General features: G+C 42.6%; 1 protein-coding gene across 3 annotated transcripts in view; it reads right to left on the reverse strand.

Annotated features, from left to right (window-relative positions):
• The window catches only part of AP3D1 (adaptor related protein complex 3 subunit delta 1), a 131,438-nt gene that overhangs the window by 35,404 nt on the left and 77,463 nt on the right, over window positions 1-18,571 (reverse strand). For all 3 annotated transcript variants that reach the window (XM_077271940.1, XM_077271941.1, XM_077271939.1), the window contains exons 14-15: window positions 17,478-17,708; window positions 16,639-16,870 (exon numbers count right to left, since the gene is read on the reverse strand). In XM_077271940.1, coding sequence (XP_077128055.1) covers window positions 16,639-16,870; window positions 17,478-17,708 — 463 coding nt within the window. The remainder of the gene's footprint in view (window positions 1-16,638; window positions 16,871-17,477; window positions 17,709-18,571) is intronic.

Consider the following 18,571-nt stretch of genomic DNA (forward strand, 5'->3'; position numbering starts at 1 on the left):
AACTTAATAAAAACATTCCAAAACTGGATTTTGATTTTTAACCAAAAATAAAGTAAAGTAATGAAAGTAAAAGATTATGCACTTGGATGGATGCTGTCTATATGCTTTAAAGGGAATCTGTCAGTAGGATGAACCCTCCTAAGCTGTCAATATGGGCATGTAGGTCATAGGAAGCTGAATACAATACCTCAATATCTGCGATCCGATATCTTATTCCAGAGAAATCCACATTCTTCTTATATGTAAATGAGCTGTTCAGGACTATGGGCCGGACACTGATCTGCATGAGAATCTGCCTCCAGAGATTATTACTGTATATATGGAAGGGGGAGTTATCAGTGTGAGACATGTAATGACCGACAGTCTGCTCTGCTGATCTCACTGCACAGCTGTGTGTGATTATAACTGACACATCTGCACATTCCTCTCAGCGTCAGCTTCCATCTCACAAGCAGACGGGGCTGCAATATTTTTACACTACAGCAGAGCTCAAGAGAGCTGCAGCTGCCAACATGTTTGTTATCATTTTCTAATTTTCACAACTCAGAAACGCAAGGTAGATAATAAGGTAAAAAAAAAAAAAAAAACTCGAAAAAATCCAGCTCCAGGAGAAAGAAATAATATTTATATTAAAATCCAATTCAACTTTAGAAAATCTTGATAAAAATTCCAACAACAAGTGGCAAGTAAGAGGATCACACAACAGCCCTCACTGAAAAGCAAGTGAAACACATCAAACAAAACTACGTGAAAAGAATGTACATAAATAAAAACAATAGAAATACATAAAATAAAAACAATGAGAAATACACTGCATGAATATATTTGTAGATGGAGCAATGATGTCATATTATTCTTCTATTATTTTCCTAACAACAAATAACCAGTTCTAGTAATGGAGCATCAGCTCTTTTCTGAGGTTCAAACCTGAAGGTGCTCGAGTATTTAGGCATAAGGTCCAAAAAGCCTCCCTATCTCGTAAGGTTCTTTCTCTGTTCCCGCCCCGTATATTCCTGTGAATGTGTTCAATCGCAAAAACCTTCAGTGATGAGGTATTTCTATTATGGACTTGTATGAAATGGTTAGAGGCACTAGAAAGGTGTCTAATGGTGGGTTGGACAATATCATATAGATGTTCGCGAAATCTATCTTTAAGTCTGCGTATCGTGGAGCCAACATATAATAGATTACACAACACACATTCTATAATATAAATTACGTTGTTTGAATTACAATTAATAAAATCCTTTATATTGTATTCTTTTTGATTATTTGTTCCAGCAAAAGTAGCGTTTTTATTTGCGTATGAACAAGTTTTGCATGGAAAAGAGCCGCATTTGAAAAAACCTTTCATAGACAACCAACAGGTCCTATTTCTAGATATGTCAGATTGAACAAAACTGGGAGCGAGTAAAGTACCTAAGGTGGGGGCTCTCCTAAAGACTATTTTGATGCCTTCCTGTAAAATGGAGTCTCTGATAGAATCATTCCGCAAAATATTTAAATTGCGGCGCACAATATTCGAGATAAAATTAAAATGTGCACTATAAGTAAGTATTAATACTGGTTGTTTGTGATAAGCATTTTTTGCAGCTAATTGGGCTTGGTTTGTAGGAGCATTGGTGTTAGTAGTTGGAATATTAACAAGTTCTGATCTGTTTTTTTTATTCGTAAGATTAAATGCTCTATCAATAGCCCATCTAGGGTATTTACGATCACTGAGTCTTTGTCGGATATTAGCTATTTCTTTATGAAAAGTAATTTCATTGCTACAGTTACGTTTGGCTCTTATGGCTTCCCCTACAGGGATAGATTTTATAGTGTGGAAGGGGTGAAAGCTTCTTGCATGTAATATGGTGTTACCCGCAGTAGGTTTGCGATAGGTCTGTGTTTTGATCACCTGTTGCGGTATGCCTGATAGGAGTTAAATCAAGAAAATTAATGAATTCAGAATTCCAATGATATGTGAACTTCAAATTAAAAGGATTGTTATTCACATAAAAAATGAAAGCATTAATCGAGGATACATCACCCTTCCATACTAACAATAAGTCGTCAATACATCTCGAATACCATTGAATTTCTGCCAAAAATGGGTTATCTGCATTGAAGATATAGTTTTCCTCCCACCACGACATGACTAAATTTGCTACCGAGGGGGAAAATTTCGCACCCATTGACACTCCACCTACTTGTAAAAAATTTTGTTTGTCAAATAAGAAATAGTTATGAGAAATCAAAAAAGACAATACTGAAACAATATACATTTGAAGATCGTCAGAATAATTGCTATACTTAAACAGGTGAAACTGTACAGCATGCAAGGCTACTTTGTGGGGAATTGATGAATATAAAGCAATGACATCGCATGTCAACCATGACCAGTTAGAATCCCAGGTTACATTGTAAAATGTACTAAGAATGTCACGTGAATCTTTGATGTATCCTGGTACTCGTTGAACTAGGGGTTCTAACATGGAGTCCAACCACTCCCCCAAATGTTCACTATAAGAACCCATACCAGAGATAAGACGCGTGGGAGGGGGAAAAATCTCCTTGTGAGTTTTTGGTAAAGCATGAAGTATTGGAATTTTAGGATGGTCAACACAAATGTAATCCGCCTGCTGTTTAGAAAAAATACCGCATGAAACACCTTCATTAACTAGATTTTTCAAAATGGATGAAAACTCAGTAGTGGGGTTAGATTTTAAAGACATGTAACTTTCATTATTATTGAGCATCTCATTAATGATGTTAAAATAGTCAGATTTGTTTAGAATAACTACTGAGCCCCCCTTATCCGACATTCTGATGGCTGTCCTGGTTGTTTTTAATTTTTTCAAGGGATTCACGTTCCAATTTGGTCAGATTAGAGTTATAATGGTGATGGTTCGAATGTAACGCAAGCCGATGCAATTCCTTTTCTATCATTTCTTGAAAGCGGTCCATGGTATCTGTCCGAGCTTGAACAGGATAAAACAATGAGTTCTTTGTTTTAAATACATACAGGTCCTGTGTCTGTTGATGTCAAAAAATTCGAGTCAGTATCCAGGTCCATAAGTGTCAGAAGTCCGTTTTGTTCCATAAAATTTTTTCCTACAAATTCATTCACTACATGTGTCAATTCATCAGGAACGGTATCTTGGTTTTCCTCATAAAAATGTTTTTTAACAGTTAAATCTCTGATGAATTTGTTAATATTTTTTAGTGTCGAAAATAAATCCAATCCAGTTTTGGTAGGAGAAAAATGTAATCCTCTGGAGAGAAGTTGTTTGTCTGTGTCAGAAAAAAATCGAAGAAGAAAGATTGATCACATCTAGTGCAGTGCAGTGTTTTGTTTTGACTCCTCAGGCGGTTCTGAAAAATAGTTGGTGTATTTATGGTGCTTTCGCCCCCTCCGCCTGGTGCGTTTTTTGAAACATTTTTTGTAAAGCCATGGTTATTGCGTTTAGTTTTGCGGAAATAACGCATTTGTGATTTAGAGCTTGACGGTGCTTGATTCACATTAGAATCTTGATGGAAAGAACTTAGAGAAGCATCCGAAGACTCGAGGTCAGAAGAAGAGAATGTTACTTGATTTCTATGAGAGAGGCAGAAGAAATACGATCTCGTTTTTTTTAAATGGATCTTGGAGTAGATGGATATCTCTCCCATCTGCCCCACTCATAGACCTGATTGTTTTTGTAATCAAAAATATCTCTAATAAATTTGCGTTTTTTTACCACAATTAGATTCTTCCAAAGAAGATAGTTTGGCTTTTAATTCTTTTTGAAAGTTCTCAAATTCCACGTCCGTAACCACTGATTTTAATGACACTATATCTTTGTCTAATTCCATTCTGATTCTAGAAAGCTCTTCATTCTCATGTTTAATAATTAATTGCATAAGACGTTGTGAGCATTCTGATAAAATAGTGTTCCAATCATTTACGAAATTTTCGCTATAGATTGTGGTTGGGATTTTTTTAATACGTAAACCTCTTGGAATAATATTTTGTGATAAATAATTCTCAAGGGTAGTATAGTCCCACCATATACGAGTTTCATTAAGCGACAATTTCTCTATGGAAAACATAGCATTCAGAATGTCCGGAGAAGTGTCAGTGGTTTTACTAACTGATTGAAACACCAGGGAGGCACGTTCCTGCCTGGAGGAGTCAATAAGTAAATCCATTTGTAAAAAATTCAAAAAAATAAAACAAACAAGAGTTTGTATAAGAGTGAAGTAATCCCAAAAATTATTTTATAAATGTGAATAATGAAAAAATGAAAATCAAATTAAATCTCACACTGAGTATCAGTGTATAATGAGAGAGAGACACTTGTTATCAACATTAGGGTTACCATCTTAGGTCATACAGAGTTCTATTGAAGAAAAGTGGGGAGCACGAAAAAGGCAAGACAAAATGTACAAAAAGAAAAAAATATTCAGCTCACCCAACAAGAGTCCAAATGCTATGAAGACATACGAGCAACGATAAACGTCCAGCCAAATGACATGTTTCATTTGCTAAGGGTGGGTAGAAAGGAAAAGAGAAAAGGTCTCAGGTCGGCCGGGGTGCGACCGCCGCCTGCAGTACCTTCCTGCCAAGACCTGCATAGGACGAGGCTTGGGTATGAACCCGATAGAACCTCGTAAACGTGTGCAAAGACGACCAGGTTGCGGCCTTGCAAACTTGTAAGGCGGAGGCCTGGTGGCAAACAGCCCAAGCAGCTCCGACAGCTCTGGTGGAGTGAGCTCGCACCGCCGGGGGAGGACGTGCCTCATGAACACGGTACGATTCTGAAATTGCCGAGCGAATCCAGCGCGAAATGGTGGATTTAGACGCTTGAAAGCCCTTCCGACGACCTTCAGAAACGACAAGGAGAGAATCGGATTGACGGAAGGGAGCAGTTCTAGAAAGATAGACCTGAATGGCCCTGACCACGTCAAGCTTGTGAAGAGACTTCTCCAAAGGATGAGCCAGAGAAGGGCAAAATGATGGAAGGACAATGTCTTCGTTGATGTGGAAAGCCGAGACCACCTTGGGAAGGAATTCAGGAACCGGTCGAAGAACGACCTTATCCTGATGAAGAATCAGGAAAGGGGAACGACATGACAGGGCTGCCAACTCAGAGACCCTCCTGATGGATGTAATGGCAATGAGGAAGGCGACCTTCCAAGAAAGAAGGGAAAAGGGCACGTCATGAAGAGGCTCAAAGGGAGCAGCCTGAAGAGCGCCAAGGACCAGGTTAAGGTCCCAAGGTAGGACGGAAAGGAGGGGCGATATGCGCAACTCCCTGTAGAAAAGTCCGAACCTGGTGAATGGAGGAAAGGTCACTCTGGAAGAGAATCGACAGAGCGGACACTTGTCCCTTGAGTGTGCTGAGGGATAAGCCCGAATCGAGACCAGACTGGAGGAAACCGAGAAGATCTGGAAGAGAAAAGGACATTGTAAAAACTTAATTGGTTTCGCACCAGCGAAAGAACGCTTTCCAGTACCTATGGTAGATACGGGGAGAAGCCGGTTTTCTGGCTCTGATCATGGTCTGTATGACCTGGGAAGAGAGACCAGAGTTTTTCAAGACTGCGGCCTCAACGGCCATGCCATTAAACTCAGCGACTGAGAACTCTGGTGGTAGAGAGGTCCCTGCGAGAGGAGATCTGGCCGATCCGGGAGTCTCCAAGGAGTGTCCGCGAGCATGTTTACGAGCTCGGCGTACCACGGCCGCCTTGGCCAGTCCGGCGCTATCAGTATGACTGGAATCCCTTCCAACTTGATGATCTTTACCACCCTTAGAATCAAGGGGAGGGGTGGGAACAGGTAGGGAAACTGAAACTGGGACCATGGAATTACCAGAGCGTCGTGGCCGACGGCAAGAGGATCCCGGGACCTGGCGACAAACTGAGGGACCTTGTGGTTCATCCGGGACGCCATAAGATCGAAGTCTGGTGTACCCCAGTGGAGGCAAATTTGATTGAAGACTGCGGGGTGGAGAGACTGCTAGGCCCTGGCGACTGAGAAAGTCGGCTGCCCAGTTTTCGACCCCGGGGATATGAACGGCTGATATGGCCGGAACGTGGCGTTCCGCCCACCGAAGAATCTTTGCCACTTCTGCCATTACTTGGCCGCTGCGAGTCCCGCCCTGGTGGTTTAAGTACGCCACGGCCGTGGCGTTGTCCGACTGGATGCGGACGGGAAGATTCGACAGAAGAGACTGCCAGCGGATTAACGCAAGGAAGATTGCCCTGATCTCCAGAAGGTTGATGGGAAGGAGAGCTTCCTGGGTGGTCCGACGGCCCTGAGCCGTGTGTTGTCGGAAGACTGCTCCCCACCCGAGAAGGCTGGCATCGGTGGTGATGACCTGCCACTGAAGGGGAAGAAATGATCTTCCTCTCAGGAGAGAGGAGGACAACGTTAGGGACTGATGGACCTGGAGAGGAAGGTGGACAGGACGGACCAGGGAATCCAGGACCTGTTCCAGGTGGATAGGAGGAATAGTTGGCGGGTGTGGAACTGGGCAAAAGGAACAGCCTCCATGGAGGCCACCATCTTTCCCAGGACTCCCATGCAGAAACGAAGTGACTGAGGGGCTGGGCGTTTGAGAAGGCGGACCGCCTTGAGGAGTTCTGAGAACTTGTCCTCTGGGAGGAAGACCCAAACTAAGTTCGTGTCGAACACCATGCCCAGGAAGGACAGTCGTTGGGATGGAATCAGAGAGGATTTGGTCCGATTGATAATCCAGCCGAGACGGGTCAGGGTGTCCAGGGAGACCTGGAGACTGTGGGCACAGTCTAGACGAGAGGACCCCTTGATCAACAGATCGTCCAGGTAGGGGATAACGAGGATCCCCCTGGAACGCCATGAGGAGGGCCATGACCGCCGCCATGATTTTGGTGAAGACCCTGGGGGCAGACGCTAAACCGAAGGGGAGAGCCGTGAACTGGTAGTGATTGTCCCCGACAGCAAACCGAAGGAATCTCTGATGCCGTACGCAGATGGGGACATGAAGGTACGCATCTTGGATGTCGACCGAGCAGAGGAACTCCCCGGGTTCCATGGCGGCGATCACTGACCGCAGAGATTCCATTCTGAAGTGGCGAGGTCGGACGTGGCGGTTCAGAAGCTTCAAATCCAGGATTCAAATCCCTTCTTTGGGACTACAAAAAGGTTTGAGTAGAACCCGCATAAACGGTCTTCGGAAGGAACGGGAATTACAACTCCGGCGGCGACCAGAGACGTTACGGCTTGAAGCAAGCCGGGTAAATGGGACGGTTGCTTTGGGGGGCGAGACAGAAAGAAGCGATTTTCCGGGAGGGTAGAAAATTCGATCTTGTACCCGGAGGTGATAATCTCTCTGACCCAGGCGTCGCTGATCACTGACAGCCAGGTGTCTTTGAAGAGAAGAAGCCTGCCTCCCACCCTGGAAAGACTCCCAGGTGGGGGCGACCCGTCACTTGGAACGGTATCTGTTGGAACGAGGTCCGGAAGACCTGGGAGGTGGAGCCCTGGATCTCCACATGGGAGCTGGCTTGTAAGAGGGTTTTCCACGTTCACCCGTGGTAGCGGGTCGCTCTTGTTGCGAAGAGGAATCTGAGGCTGCAAACGGACGAAAGGGGCGAAATGTTCGAGCAGCCTTTGGGTTAAAGAAGCGTTTTGGCTTGGACTGGGGGAGAGAGGTACTCTTGCCCCTAGTTGCGTCTGAGATAATTTGATCCAGACGAGCGCCAAAAAGCCTGGAACCTTGAAACGCCAAGTTGGCGAGAGACTTTTTGGAAGTAGCATCTGCATTCCATGCTTTGAGCCAAAGAATGCGGCGCATAGCGACAATGTTGCTGCTTGCCCTGGCTGAACAGGCTGCTGCATCTAAGGAGGCAGTGAGAAGGTATTTCCCTGCGTGGTTAATCTGGTCGGCGAGGTCAGCCAGCTCGGTAGGGGAGGCCGAAGCCAAAATGCCTCGGCGGAGAATCTTGGCCCAGGCAGATATGGCCTTAGCCACCCATGTGGAAGCAAAGCTGGGGCAGAGGGAAGCAGCCGTTGCCTCAAAAGCTGATTTGGCCAGCGCCTCAATTTGTCTGTCCGATGCATCCTTAAGCGACGCGCCGTCCGGTAAGGAGAGAACAGTCTTGGAGGAAAGCCGGGAGATCGGTGGATCGACCTTGGGAGATTCAGCCCACTTGGAGAGAAGATCGGCGCTAAAGGGATAGAGCACGTCCAGATGTTTTCTACCCGAAAAACGTTTTTCAGGATGTTCCCAGTGTTTAGACAGGGTAGACAAACTCCTCATGGGTAGGAAAGGAGCGAGAGGGACGCTTCACCCGCTTAAAGGAGACAGAGGAATCCTGGGGGGAAACCTCGTCTTGCTTTAGTTTGAGGGTTAGCGAGATAGCCGAAATAAGACTATCTACGACAGCCTGCATGCTAGAAGTCTGGTCTGAATCGGAGTCAGAACCGGACTGGGAATCCACATCAGACCCAATGTCCTCCTCCGAAGAGGGGAATTGGGAGGAGGAGAGCAGCTTGAGCGCTGCGGAGGGACCTGGAGAACCAGACGAAGAGCCAGACAGAGTCCTCTTTCTAGAGCGGCTGGCTGATTTGTCTCCCTGCGGTTCAGGGTCAGGTGCGGCCAACTCACCATGAAAAACGGTCGGAGCGCTGGTGGCTGAAGGCTGTGGAAGACGTTCAAGCGCCTGGACCAGGGACTGAGATACCTTAGTCAAATCAGAGACCGACTGCGAGATAGCAACGGCCCACTCAGGGGGAGGGAGAGCGCCCCCATCCCGAGAGTCGGAAGCTTCCTGCGGGGCAGACAAGGCAGGAGGACTGCAGGACTGGCAGAGAGGCGACGATTGGCCTACAGACCACTTTATCTTCCAACGAGCACGGGCATAGTGAGTTATGGTAGGTTTGGTAAGGCAGGCTCCAGAAGAGTTGGACATAAGGATATTCTGCAGCACTATACTACAGAAAAGGCTAAAGGGCCTACAGTGGTATGGATAATACCAGGGAGGGGCCAATATAGCGTCGCAATCCTACCGCACCGCAGAGCAGAGTTGTCTGTGTCCCCCAACACACGATGTCTCCTGTGCACGGAGCTGCTGAAGCAGGAAGTGCCAGCAGAGAAGAACGGGCGGTGCTGTACTGAGAGGAATAAGCCAAGGCTCCTGATAGGGCCGCACTGAAAAGGAAGGGTGTGCCCGGGATGTAAAAACCCCTCTGAGTGGAGGAAAAGAGAGCCGGAAAAGGAGGGGGCGTGGCCTATCGGAGGGGGTGTGGCCGGCCGCAGCGTGAAAGTGAAAGTAAAAAACTGCCGTGACTCTGTGTGAAAGCACTGTACATTAGACAGGGAAATACTGCTGCGGGGGAGCGGCTGCTGAAGCGCTGGTACCTGCATGTTCCGGTTCCACAGGTAGAAGGAGAGAGGATCGACCAGGGGCCCGATGAGAGAGGGGTCGCTGGAACAGAATCCTTCGTCCAGAAGACGGCCTCGACCCCAAAACAAGGGGGAGGGGTCACCGCTGGTGACCACCGTCTTCCTCTCAGCCCTCTCCGAGGAGAGGGGTGAGGGGGGACTGTTTGGCAAGGACCGCCACCATAAAGACCCTGGAGCACCTGGGAGGGTGACAGGGGATAATGTCCTGCCGGCGGTCTGAGAGCTGCGATGCGGACGACACCACACTGCTCGCTCAGCCGCCCTCCTGGGGAGGCAGGGTGGAAGATTGCACCCTGAATCCCTGAATGCTGTATCTGAAACAGAAAAGCCAAAACGTTAATAAAAACAACAAAACCTGTAAAGGAATCAAGATTAGCAGCGGGTCTGAAGATCCAGGTCCGCCTCCTACAGACACTAAGCACAAACTGAGGTGCTTGGTGCCTGTCGGTGGGTGTATACTGCCGGGGAGGAGCTACGCCTTTTCCTTTTTTGCATAGTGTCAGCCTCCTAGCAGCAGCAGCATACACCCATGGTTGTCCTGTGTCCCCCAATGAAGCGATAAAGAAAACATTTTTATGAGGAAAACCAAGATACCGTTCCTGATGAATTTACACATGTAGTGAATGAATTTGTAGGGAAAAATTTTATGGAACAAAACGGACTTCTGACACTTATGGACCTGGATACCGACTCGAATTTTATGACATCAACAGACACAGGACCTGTATGTATTTAAAACAAAGAACTCATTGTTTTATCCTGTTCAAGCTCGGACAGATACCATGGACGGCTTTCAAGAAATGATAGAAAAGGAATTGCATCGGCTTGCGTTACATTCGAACCATCACCATTATAACTCTAATCTGACCAAATTGGAACGTGAATCCCTTGAAAAAATTAAAAACAACCAGGACAGCCATCAGAATGTCAGATAAGGGGGGCTCAGTAGTTATTCTAAACAAATCTGACTATTTTAACATCATTAATGAGATGCTCAATAATAATGAAAGTTACATGTTTTTAAAATCTAACCCCACTACTGAGTTTTCATCCATTTTGAAAAATCTAGTTAATGAAGGTGTTTCATGCGGTATTTTTTCTAAACAGCAGGCGGATTACATTTGTGTTGACCATCCTAAAATTCCAATACTTCATGCTTTACCAAAAACTCACAAGGAGATTTTTCCACCTCCCACGCGTCTTATCTCTGGTATGGGTTCTTATAGTGAACATTTGGGGGAGTGGTTGGACTCCATGTTAGAACCCCTAGTTCAACGAGTACCAGGATACATCAAAGATTCACGTGACATTCTTAGTACGTTTTACAATGTAACCTGGGATTCTAATTGGTCATGGTTGACATGCGATGTCATTGCTTTATATTCATCAATTCCCCACAAAGTAGCCTTGCATGCTGTACAGTTTCACCTGTTTAAGTATAGCAATTATTCTGACGATCTTCAAATGTATATTGTTTCAGTATTGTCTTTTTTGATTTCTCATAACTTTCTTATTTGACAAAAAAAAATTTTTACAAGTAGGTGGAGTGTCAATGGGTGCGAAATTTTCCCCCTCGGTAACAAATTTAGTCATGTCGTGGTGGGAGGAAAACTATATCTTCAATGCAGATAACCCATTTTTGGCAGAAATTCAATGGTATTCGAGATGTATTGACGACTTATTGTTAGTATGGAAGGGTGATGTATCCTCGATTAATGCTTTCATTTTTTATGTGAATAACAATCCTTTTAATTTGAAGATCACATATCATTGGAATTCTGAATTCATTAATTTTCTTGATTTAACTCCTATCAGGCATACCGCAACAGGTGATCAAAACACAGACCTATCGCAAACCTACTGCGGGTAACACCATATTACATGCAAGCAGCTTTCACCCCTTCCACACTATAAAATCTATCCCTGTAGGGGAAGCCATAAGAGCCAAACGTAACTGTAGCAATGAAATTACTTTTCATAAAGAAATAGCTAATATCCGACAAAGACTCAGTGATCGTAAATACCCTAGATGGGCTATTGATAGAGCATTTAATCTTACGAATAAAAAAACCAGATCAGAACTTGTTAATATTCCAACTACTAACACCAATGCTCCTACAAACCAAGCCCAATTAGCTGCAAAAAATGCTTATCACAAACAACCAGTATTAATACTTACTTATAGTGCACATTTTAATTTTATCTCGAATATTGTGCGCCGCAATTTAAATATTTTGCGGAATGATTCTATCAGAGACTCCATTTTACAGGAAGGCATCAAAATAGTCTCTAGGAGAGCCCCCACCTTAGGTACTTTACTCGCTCCCAGTTTTGTTCAATCTGACATGTCTAGAAATAGGACCTGTTGGTTGTCTATGAAAGGTTTTTTCAAATGCGGCTCTTTTCCATGCAAAACTTGTTCATACGCAAAAAAAAACGCTACTTTTGCTGGAACAAAATCAAAAAGAATACAATATAAAGGATTTTATTAATTGTAATTCAAACAACGTAATTTATATTATAGAATGTGTGTCGTGCAGCACGGTGGCGCAGTGGTTAGCACAGCAGCCTTGCAGCGCTGGAGTCCTGGGTTCTAATCCCACCTTGGACAACATCTGCAAAGAGTTTGTATGTTCTCTCCGTGTTTGCGTGGGTTTCCTCCGGGCACTCCGGTTTCCTCCCACATTCCAAAGACATACTGATAGGGAATTTAGATTGTGAGCCCCATCGGGGACAGCGATGATGTGTGCAAAACTGTAAAGCGCTGCGGAATATGTTAGCGCTATATAAAAATAAAGATTATAAAGATTATTATATGTTGGCTCCACGATACGCAGACTTAAAGAAAGATTTCACGAACATCTATATGATATTGTCCAACCCACCATTAGACACCTTTCTAGTGCCTCTAACCATTTCATACAAGTCCATAATAGAAATACCTCATCACTGAAGGTTTTTGAGATTGAACACATTCACAGGAATATACGGGGCGGGAACAGAGAAAGAACCTTACGAGATAGGGAGGCTTTTTGGACCTTATGCCTAAATACTCGAGCACCTTCAGGTATGAACCTCAGAAAAGAGCTGATGCTCCATTACTAGAACTGGTTATTTGTTGTTAGGAAAATAATAGAAGAATAATATGACATCATTGCTCCATCTACAAATATATTCATGCAGTGTATTTCTCATTGTTTTTATTTTATGTATTTCTATTCTGTTTTTATTTATGTACATTCTTTTCACAGTTTTGTTTGATGTGTTTCACTTGCTTTTCATGTGTTAATTATTTTACCACCTGTTCCATCTCATTTATAGCAAGTAGTTGCACCTCCCTCTCCATACTGAGGACTAAGAACACAATAGTGTTCGAAACGCGTTCAGTGAGGGCTGTTGTGTGATCCTCTTACTTGCCACTTGTTATTGGGATTTTTATCAAGATTTTCTAATAAAGTTGAATTGGATTTTAATATAAATATTTCTTTCGATTTTTTTGCATTCATCACGTCATTTGGCTGGACGTTTATTTATTTACTAGACTGTGGCCCGATTCTAACGCATCGGGTATTCTAGAATATGCATGTCCCCGTAGTATATGGACAATGATGATTCCAGAATTCGCGGCAGACTGTGCCCGTCGCTGATTGGTCGAGGCAACCTTTATGACATCATCGTCGCCATGGCAACCATTATGACATCTACGTCGATACTGTGCCCGTCGCGGATTGGTCGAGGCGAATTCGCGGCAGACTGTGCCCGTCGCTGATTGGTCGAGGCAACCTTTATGACATCATCGTCGCCATGCTGTGCCCGTCGCTGATTGCATGTCCCCGTAGTATATGGACAATGATGATTCCAGAATTCGCGGCAGACTGTGCCCGTCGCTGATTGGTCGAGGCAACCTTTATGACATCATCGTCGCCATGGCAACCAATGACATCTACGTTGATACTGTGCCCGTCGCTGATTGGTCGAGGCCTGGCGGCCTCGACCAATCAGAGACGTGGGATTTCCAAGACAGACAGACAGACAGACAGACAGACAGACGGAAAAACCCTTAGACAATTATATATATAGATTTGTTGGGTGAGCTGAATATTTTTTTCTTTTAGATAATAAGGTAAGACTAAATAGCCAATATCATTCGCAGTGGCAATTAATGCGTGATATTTCTAAACACTGGCCTATTCTTACTAAAGACCCGATCCTGAAACAATATCTTCCTGCACAACCAATTATTACCGCTCGTCGTGCATGACACTTGCAAGATCATTTGATAGAGCCTTTATCCAGTAAACAACCAGTCTACCTTATTTCCTACTCTTGTCCCCAAACCTATCCAACAATGGGGTTTGCTCTCCCTGTGGCAAATGCGTTGCCTGTCCAAATGTGAAACAAGCCACCAAAATCAGATAACAAATTATTCAAAATTACCCAAACAATTACATGTACGATAAAGGCAGTGATATATCATGCCACCTGCCCTTGTTCAAAAATTTATATTGTACTTACAAGACCGTTTAAATTACGGGTCCGTGAGCATGTAAGGGACATTATGGCCGCAGAGAAAGAAGAGAATACAGAACAGCTTAAGCCTATCCCAAGACATTTCAAAAGGTTCCATAATTGTGATCCACCTGGCTTAAGACTTACTGGGATTGATTGTATTGTTATAGATTTACGTGGTGGCAATGTAAGCCAGCTCCTTGCTCAAAACAAAAAGCCAGATGGATTTGGGCTTTGCGCACTCTCCAACCTCTGGGGCTCAATGAAACACTCAATTACGCATCATTTCTCTGATCATCTTAATATCCGTTTTTATGTCTAATATTTGTTTTTGCTTTTTTTAAACTTTCTTGGATTTTTATATGTCATTAATTTTATTTTCATTTTCCTTAGTATCTCATGACCAATCATGTATTGCCTGTGTCTAAACTTTATGTGACTTGTTTGCTCCTATCATCTGGATGGATTTATTACACCCCTCTATGGACACACATTATCTGGGCCTTTTTAATTTTTTCACTTTTTTGTCTCATTTTCTTGTTTAATCTTGAGTTTATTATGATGTAATTCTATTTAATTCAGGATTTATGATCCTTTATTCACATTTTTGTAAAATAATGTTTTGATACATTTTTGTTAACTTTGTATTTATTTATGATTCTTTCATCACACACCTTTTTTTTACTCTTTAAATAATGTTGCTCTTATTATTATTATTATTTATTGTTATAGCGCCATTTATTCCATGGCGCTTTACATCTTATGATCAAACTGTATTATTATGGGATTTATGTATTATCCCTCTATTATACACCCTCACATTTTCATTTTTCCTTACTCATATCTTCATCATTTTTATTTTTCTTATACATCATTCTAATATTTGCTTCACTGTCACCATCATCATTATGCCCACACACCCCTTTTCTTACATATTCCTCTCACCTTCATCGTTATGCCCATACACACCTTTTTTAATACATTTTATTCTCTCTATTCACCTCTTCAGTGTTTTTTACATACCTTGATCCCTTATACCAAACACCAGTCTGATATAAACTTTCTAGCCGCAATACTTACATTCTATCAATGTTCTGTTACGTATTATGCTCCTGGCTTCCTCCGTTTCCTTGGTAGCTCTCTTGCACTGGTAGTTTTCCCCCCTCCCAGTTTGCATCTTCATGTTGCCGTCGTGCGCTTTTGTCCGGGTGTCCCGCACACGTGATCCATGTGGGCGGGGCTCCACAGTCATGTGCCCATGGCGTCGTTATAACATCATTTGGGGGATGTGCGGGGGAAGCAGGACATGCACGCATGTGCCTTTCAATTATCAGTATATACGTCACCTTGGCAACATGCTAGTGACTGGTCTAATGCCCTATTTAATCATCATCTCCTTTTCCTCACTATCCACGTCTCCCGGAAGAAGGCAAGTGCTGGAACGCGAGCAGAGGACAAGCAGCACTTTAACGCCTTAGGTAAAAATGTTTTTCTGATGTTACCTCATGCCCTTTGCTCATGCACTGTATCTTTTCTTGCCTATAAGCTTGATTGTTTACTAGTCTTATGCACTCCAGCACCTTACTATTTATGTATACTATACACGCTCTGTTTTTGTTTACAATTAGTATATGTATCCATCATGTGCCATTCTATATTTTAGGTGCTGCTATGACATGTGCATTACATTTTAATTAAGCTTTTTGTGGATTTTATTCTTTCTGGGCATTTTTGCAATATAACCTCTCTCTCTGAGTTCATACTTTCCAAGAGTTTTGTACTCCTTTTTTGTAACGTGCGCCATCAACTGAATCAGCTGTTTATCATTATATATTTTTTTATAATATCCCTACTAAAATTTTGTATTTTATAGTATGCTTCCTTCAATGGTCTTTTTTGCACTTTTTTTTGTATATGATCCTTATCTATTTTGTGCACGACCCCTATTTTATGTACAAACTTGTTCTGTTTCTGATAAGTGTTTGTTAGGAGACAAATTTCCGTTCTCCTGTTCTATGTTCGTTACTTGCCTCGCAATGGTAACTTCCCCATTTATTTAGAAATAATTTCAATCTCTGCAAAACAGATTCTCATGCAGATCAGTGTCCGGGCCACAGACCTAAACAAATCACTTACATATAAGAATGTGGATTTCTCTGGAATAAGACATCGGAGCACAGATATTATTCAGCTTCCTATGGCCTACATGCCCATACAGACGACTTAGGGGGTTCATCCTATTGACAGATTCTATTTAAGCACAAACTTTATGAACATCCATTAGCAAAACCAGGTCTTGCATATCATTGCTCGAGAATATTCATTTGTTTAAAAAATAAAAAAAAATACACCCTGCCTAGGCCTTTTAAGATACAATTCTCCATTTATGAAATGGTAAAAAAAAATGTTTGGTCAAGGATAAACAGATTGGGCTGAGTCAACAAGACTGGTGTGGCGCACAATCGCACTACGCCAGTCTCATGGGAGTAGCAGGTGCCGAATTGATTAAGATGTACATGCCATTTCATTTATTGACGCCTCAATAATGATACTCCAGCTACAATCATTTTGGCAGAGCTGATTCAACCTGGTGTAAAATACATAAAGTCACATATTTGAGCAAATACGTGTAACACAAACACGTTGCAACTTTTCAAAGCTTTTACTCCACCAAGAATCAGCCCCCATTTCTCTTTCCACCTTAGCAGTTACTCACCCGCTCCTGAACTTCCAAGTCTGCGCTTTGCACAAATTGAGGGAGTCTGTCAATCATAAGCTGAGTAATCTCCTGTGCGGCTTCTTTATCTTCTTCCTGTTCTTTGCGCTGCAGCATACAAGAATATAACTTGACCACATTCTGGACATAAACAGCCTGAATATGCCCAGGCAGAGTAGTGACTTTCGGTCTTAACATAGCCTCCAATGTTTGCTGCGGTTCTGGGAGGTGCCTAAGAGGAGGGGGAAAATAAAGCTATTAAATTAGGGGTCATTTAAAATAAATTATGGCTACAAACAAAAATTTGCAAAGACAATTTAGATTAAATCTTAAAATCGTATCAATCAAGCATGTATCAGATTGGAAGTAATGATTTGATTCTACTCTATTATCTTAAAACGAACAAATGCTCTTCAGTTTGATGACAATTACGTTGTGACCGAATATTTCAATAAAATGACAACTTCAGAATCATCGAAAACTAGCATTAAACTTGTAGTCTGATCTTCTAATGCTATGTAATATACCTAGGATATACCAAAACTTGATGATCAATGAGTATCTCACCTCTAGGTTCCTGAAAACGAGCAATCCTAAGAACAAAGGGAGCAAAGTCCCTTCATCAATACTCCTGGAAGCTGATGCTTTCAGCCACTGGCTGATGCTGGGAACTGCAAAATGGCTGCATGTAAGTGAATGGTGCAGCCTTAAGCACTTGCCTTTGAAATTTCTATTTGTTATTTTTTGACATATAATAAAAATCTGTTGCCATGAATTATTACCTACTGAAATAATAAAAACACCATGAGGATATTTTCCAATCTAATAAAAATGCTTACTCAGAAAACTCGCCACAAATCCAGGCAGCGGCATAAAGAACTTCACAGATTCCGTTGCGCTGCGTGTTGCTGGCAAGCAGGTGAGCATTGTCAAGTAGCGTGGCCATCTGGGAAACTGCAAACATCCTAATAGCTTTGACTCTGATCGCTACATCAAGCATTTGTGCGGCTATGAGGTGGCCATGGCGTGTCCCTTCCAGGCGAGTAAGTTCTACCAGAATACTGATATACCTACAGGAAGAAAGAATTCATGTTAGATACTGACAGTAATATGAATCAAACATGCAATACACTATACATCATTTTATAAAGAAATATTCAGCTAAAATAAAACTAAAGCTACAACATACTGCTAATCTTGAACAAAACATCTTAATTCTTTGTTTAAAAAAAAAATATAAATCACCATACAACACTTTAAAGGCTATGACCTACTCACCTACTACTATGATGTCACACATTGCACTGATGAGGTGCAGCATCCCGAAACATTGTGTCTGCAAATTGAGATTCTGGTTTGCCTTTTATCCCAAGTCATGTGGCAAAGGTCTTTAAAGGTTCGATATTGACTTAGGACTTACACTTCTACTAAGTTCTAGTTCTCGTCCTCTCTAAAGAGGCAATTTGTTTGTCTAGTTGGGTTTAATATGCAGTGTTTCGGCATCCACTTGGCAGATGAGGTCCAATGTAGGTAAATGTAATGCTATGCACCATGGCATCATATGTTCAAAGGGAGTATAACTAGGAGTCACTTAAGAGAGCGGAATCTGGGTGTATTTTTAGATCTCTGACTAAATAACTGAATACAATGTTAATCAACTGCTTCCAAAACCAGCAAGATATTGTCATTTATTAACAGGGACCTAATTCTACCACTTTATATTTAATGTATTAGTGCAGGCTCATCTGGAATATGCCATTATGGGCAATAGTTCACAGAAATAAAGCTTTTTAGTTATATAAGGTACAAAGAAAAGCTACAAAAACAGGATTTTTTGGTTGCTTACCGTAAAATCTGTTTCTCGGAGCCTTCATTGGGGGACACAGGAACCATGGGTGTATGCTGCTGCCACTAGGAGGCTTACACTATGCAA

The sequence above is a fragment of the Ranitomeya variabilis genome, chromosome 1 (assembly GCF_051348905.1).
Source record: "Ranitomeya variabilis isolate aRanVar5 chromosome 1, aRanVar5.hap1, whole genome shotgun sequence".
Taxonomy (NCBI): Eukaryota; Metazoa; Chordata; class Amphibia; order Anura; family Dendrobatidae; genus Ranitomeya; species Ranitomeya variabilis.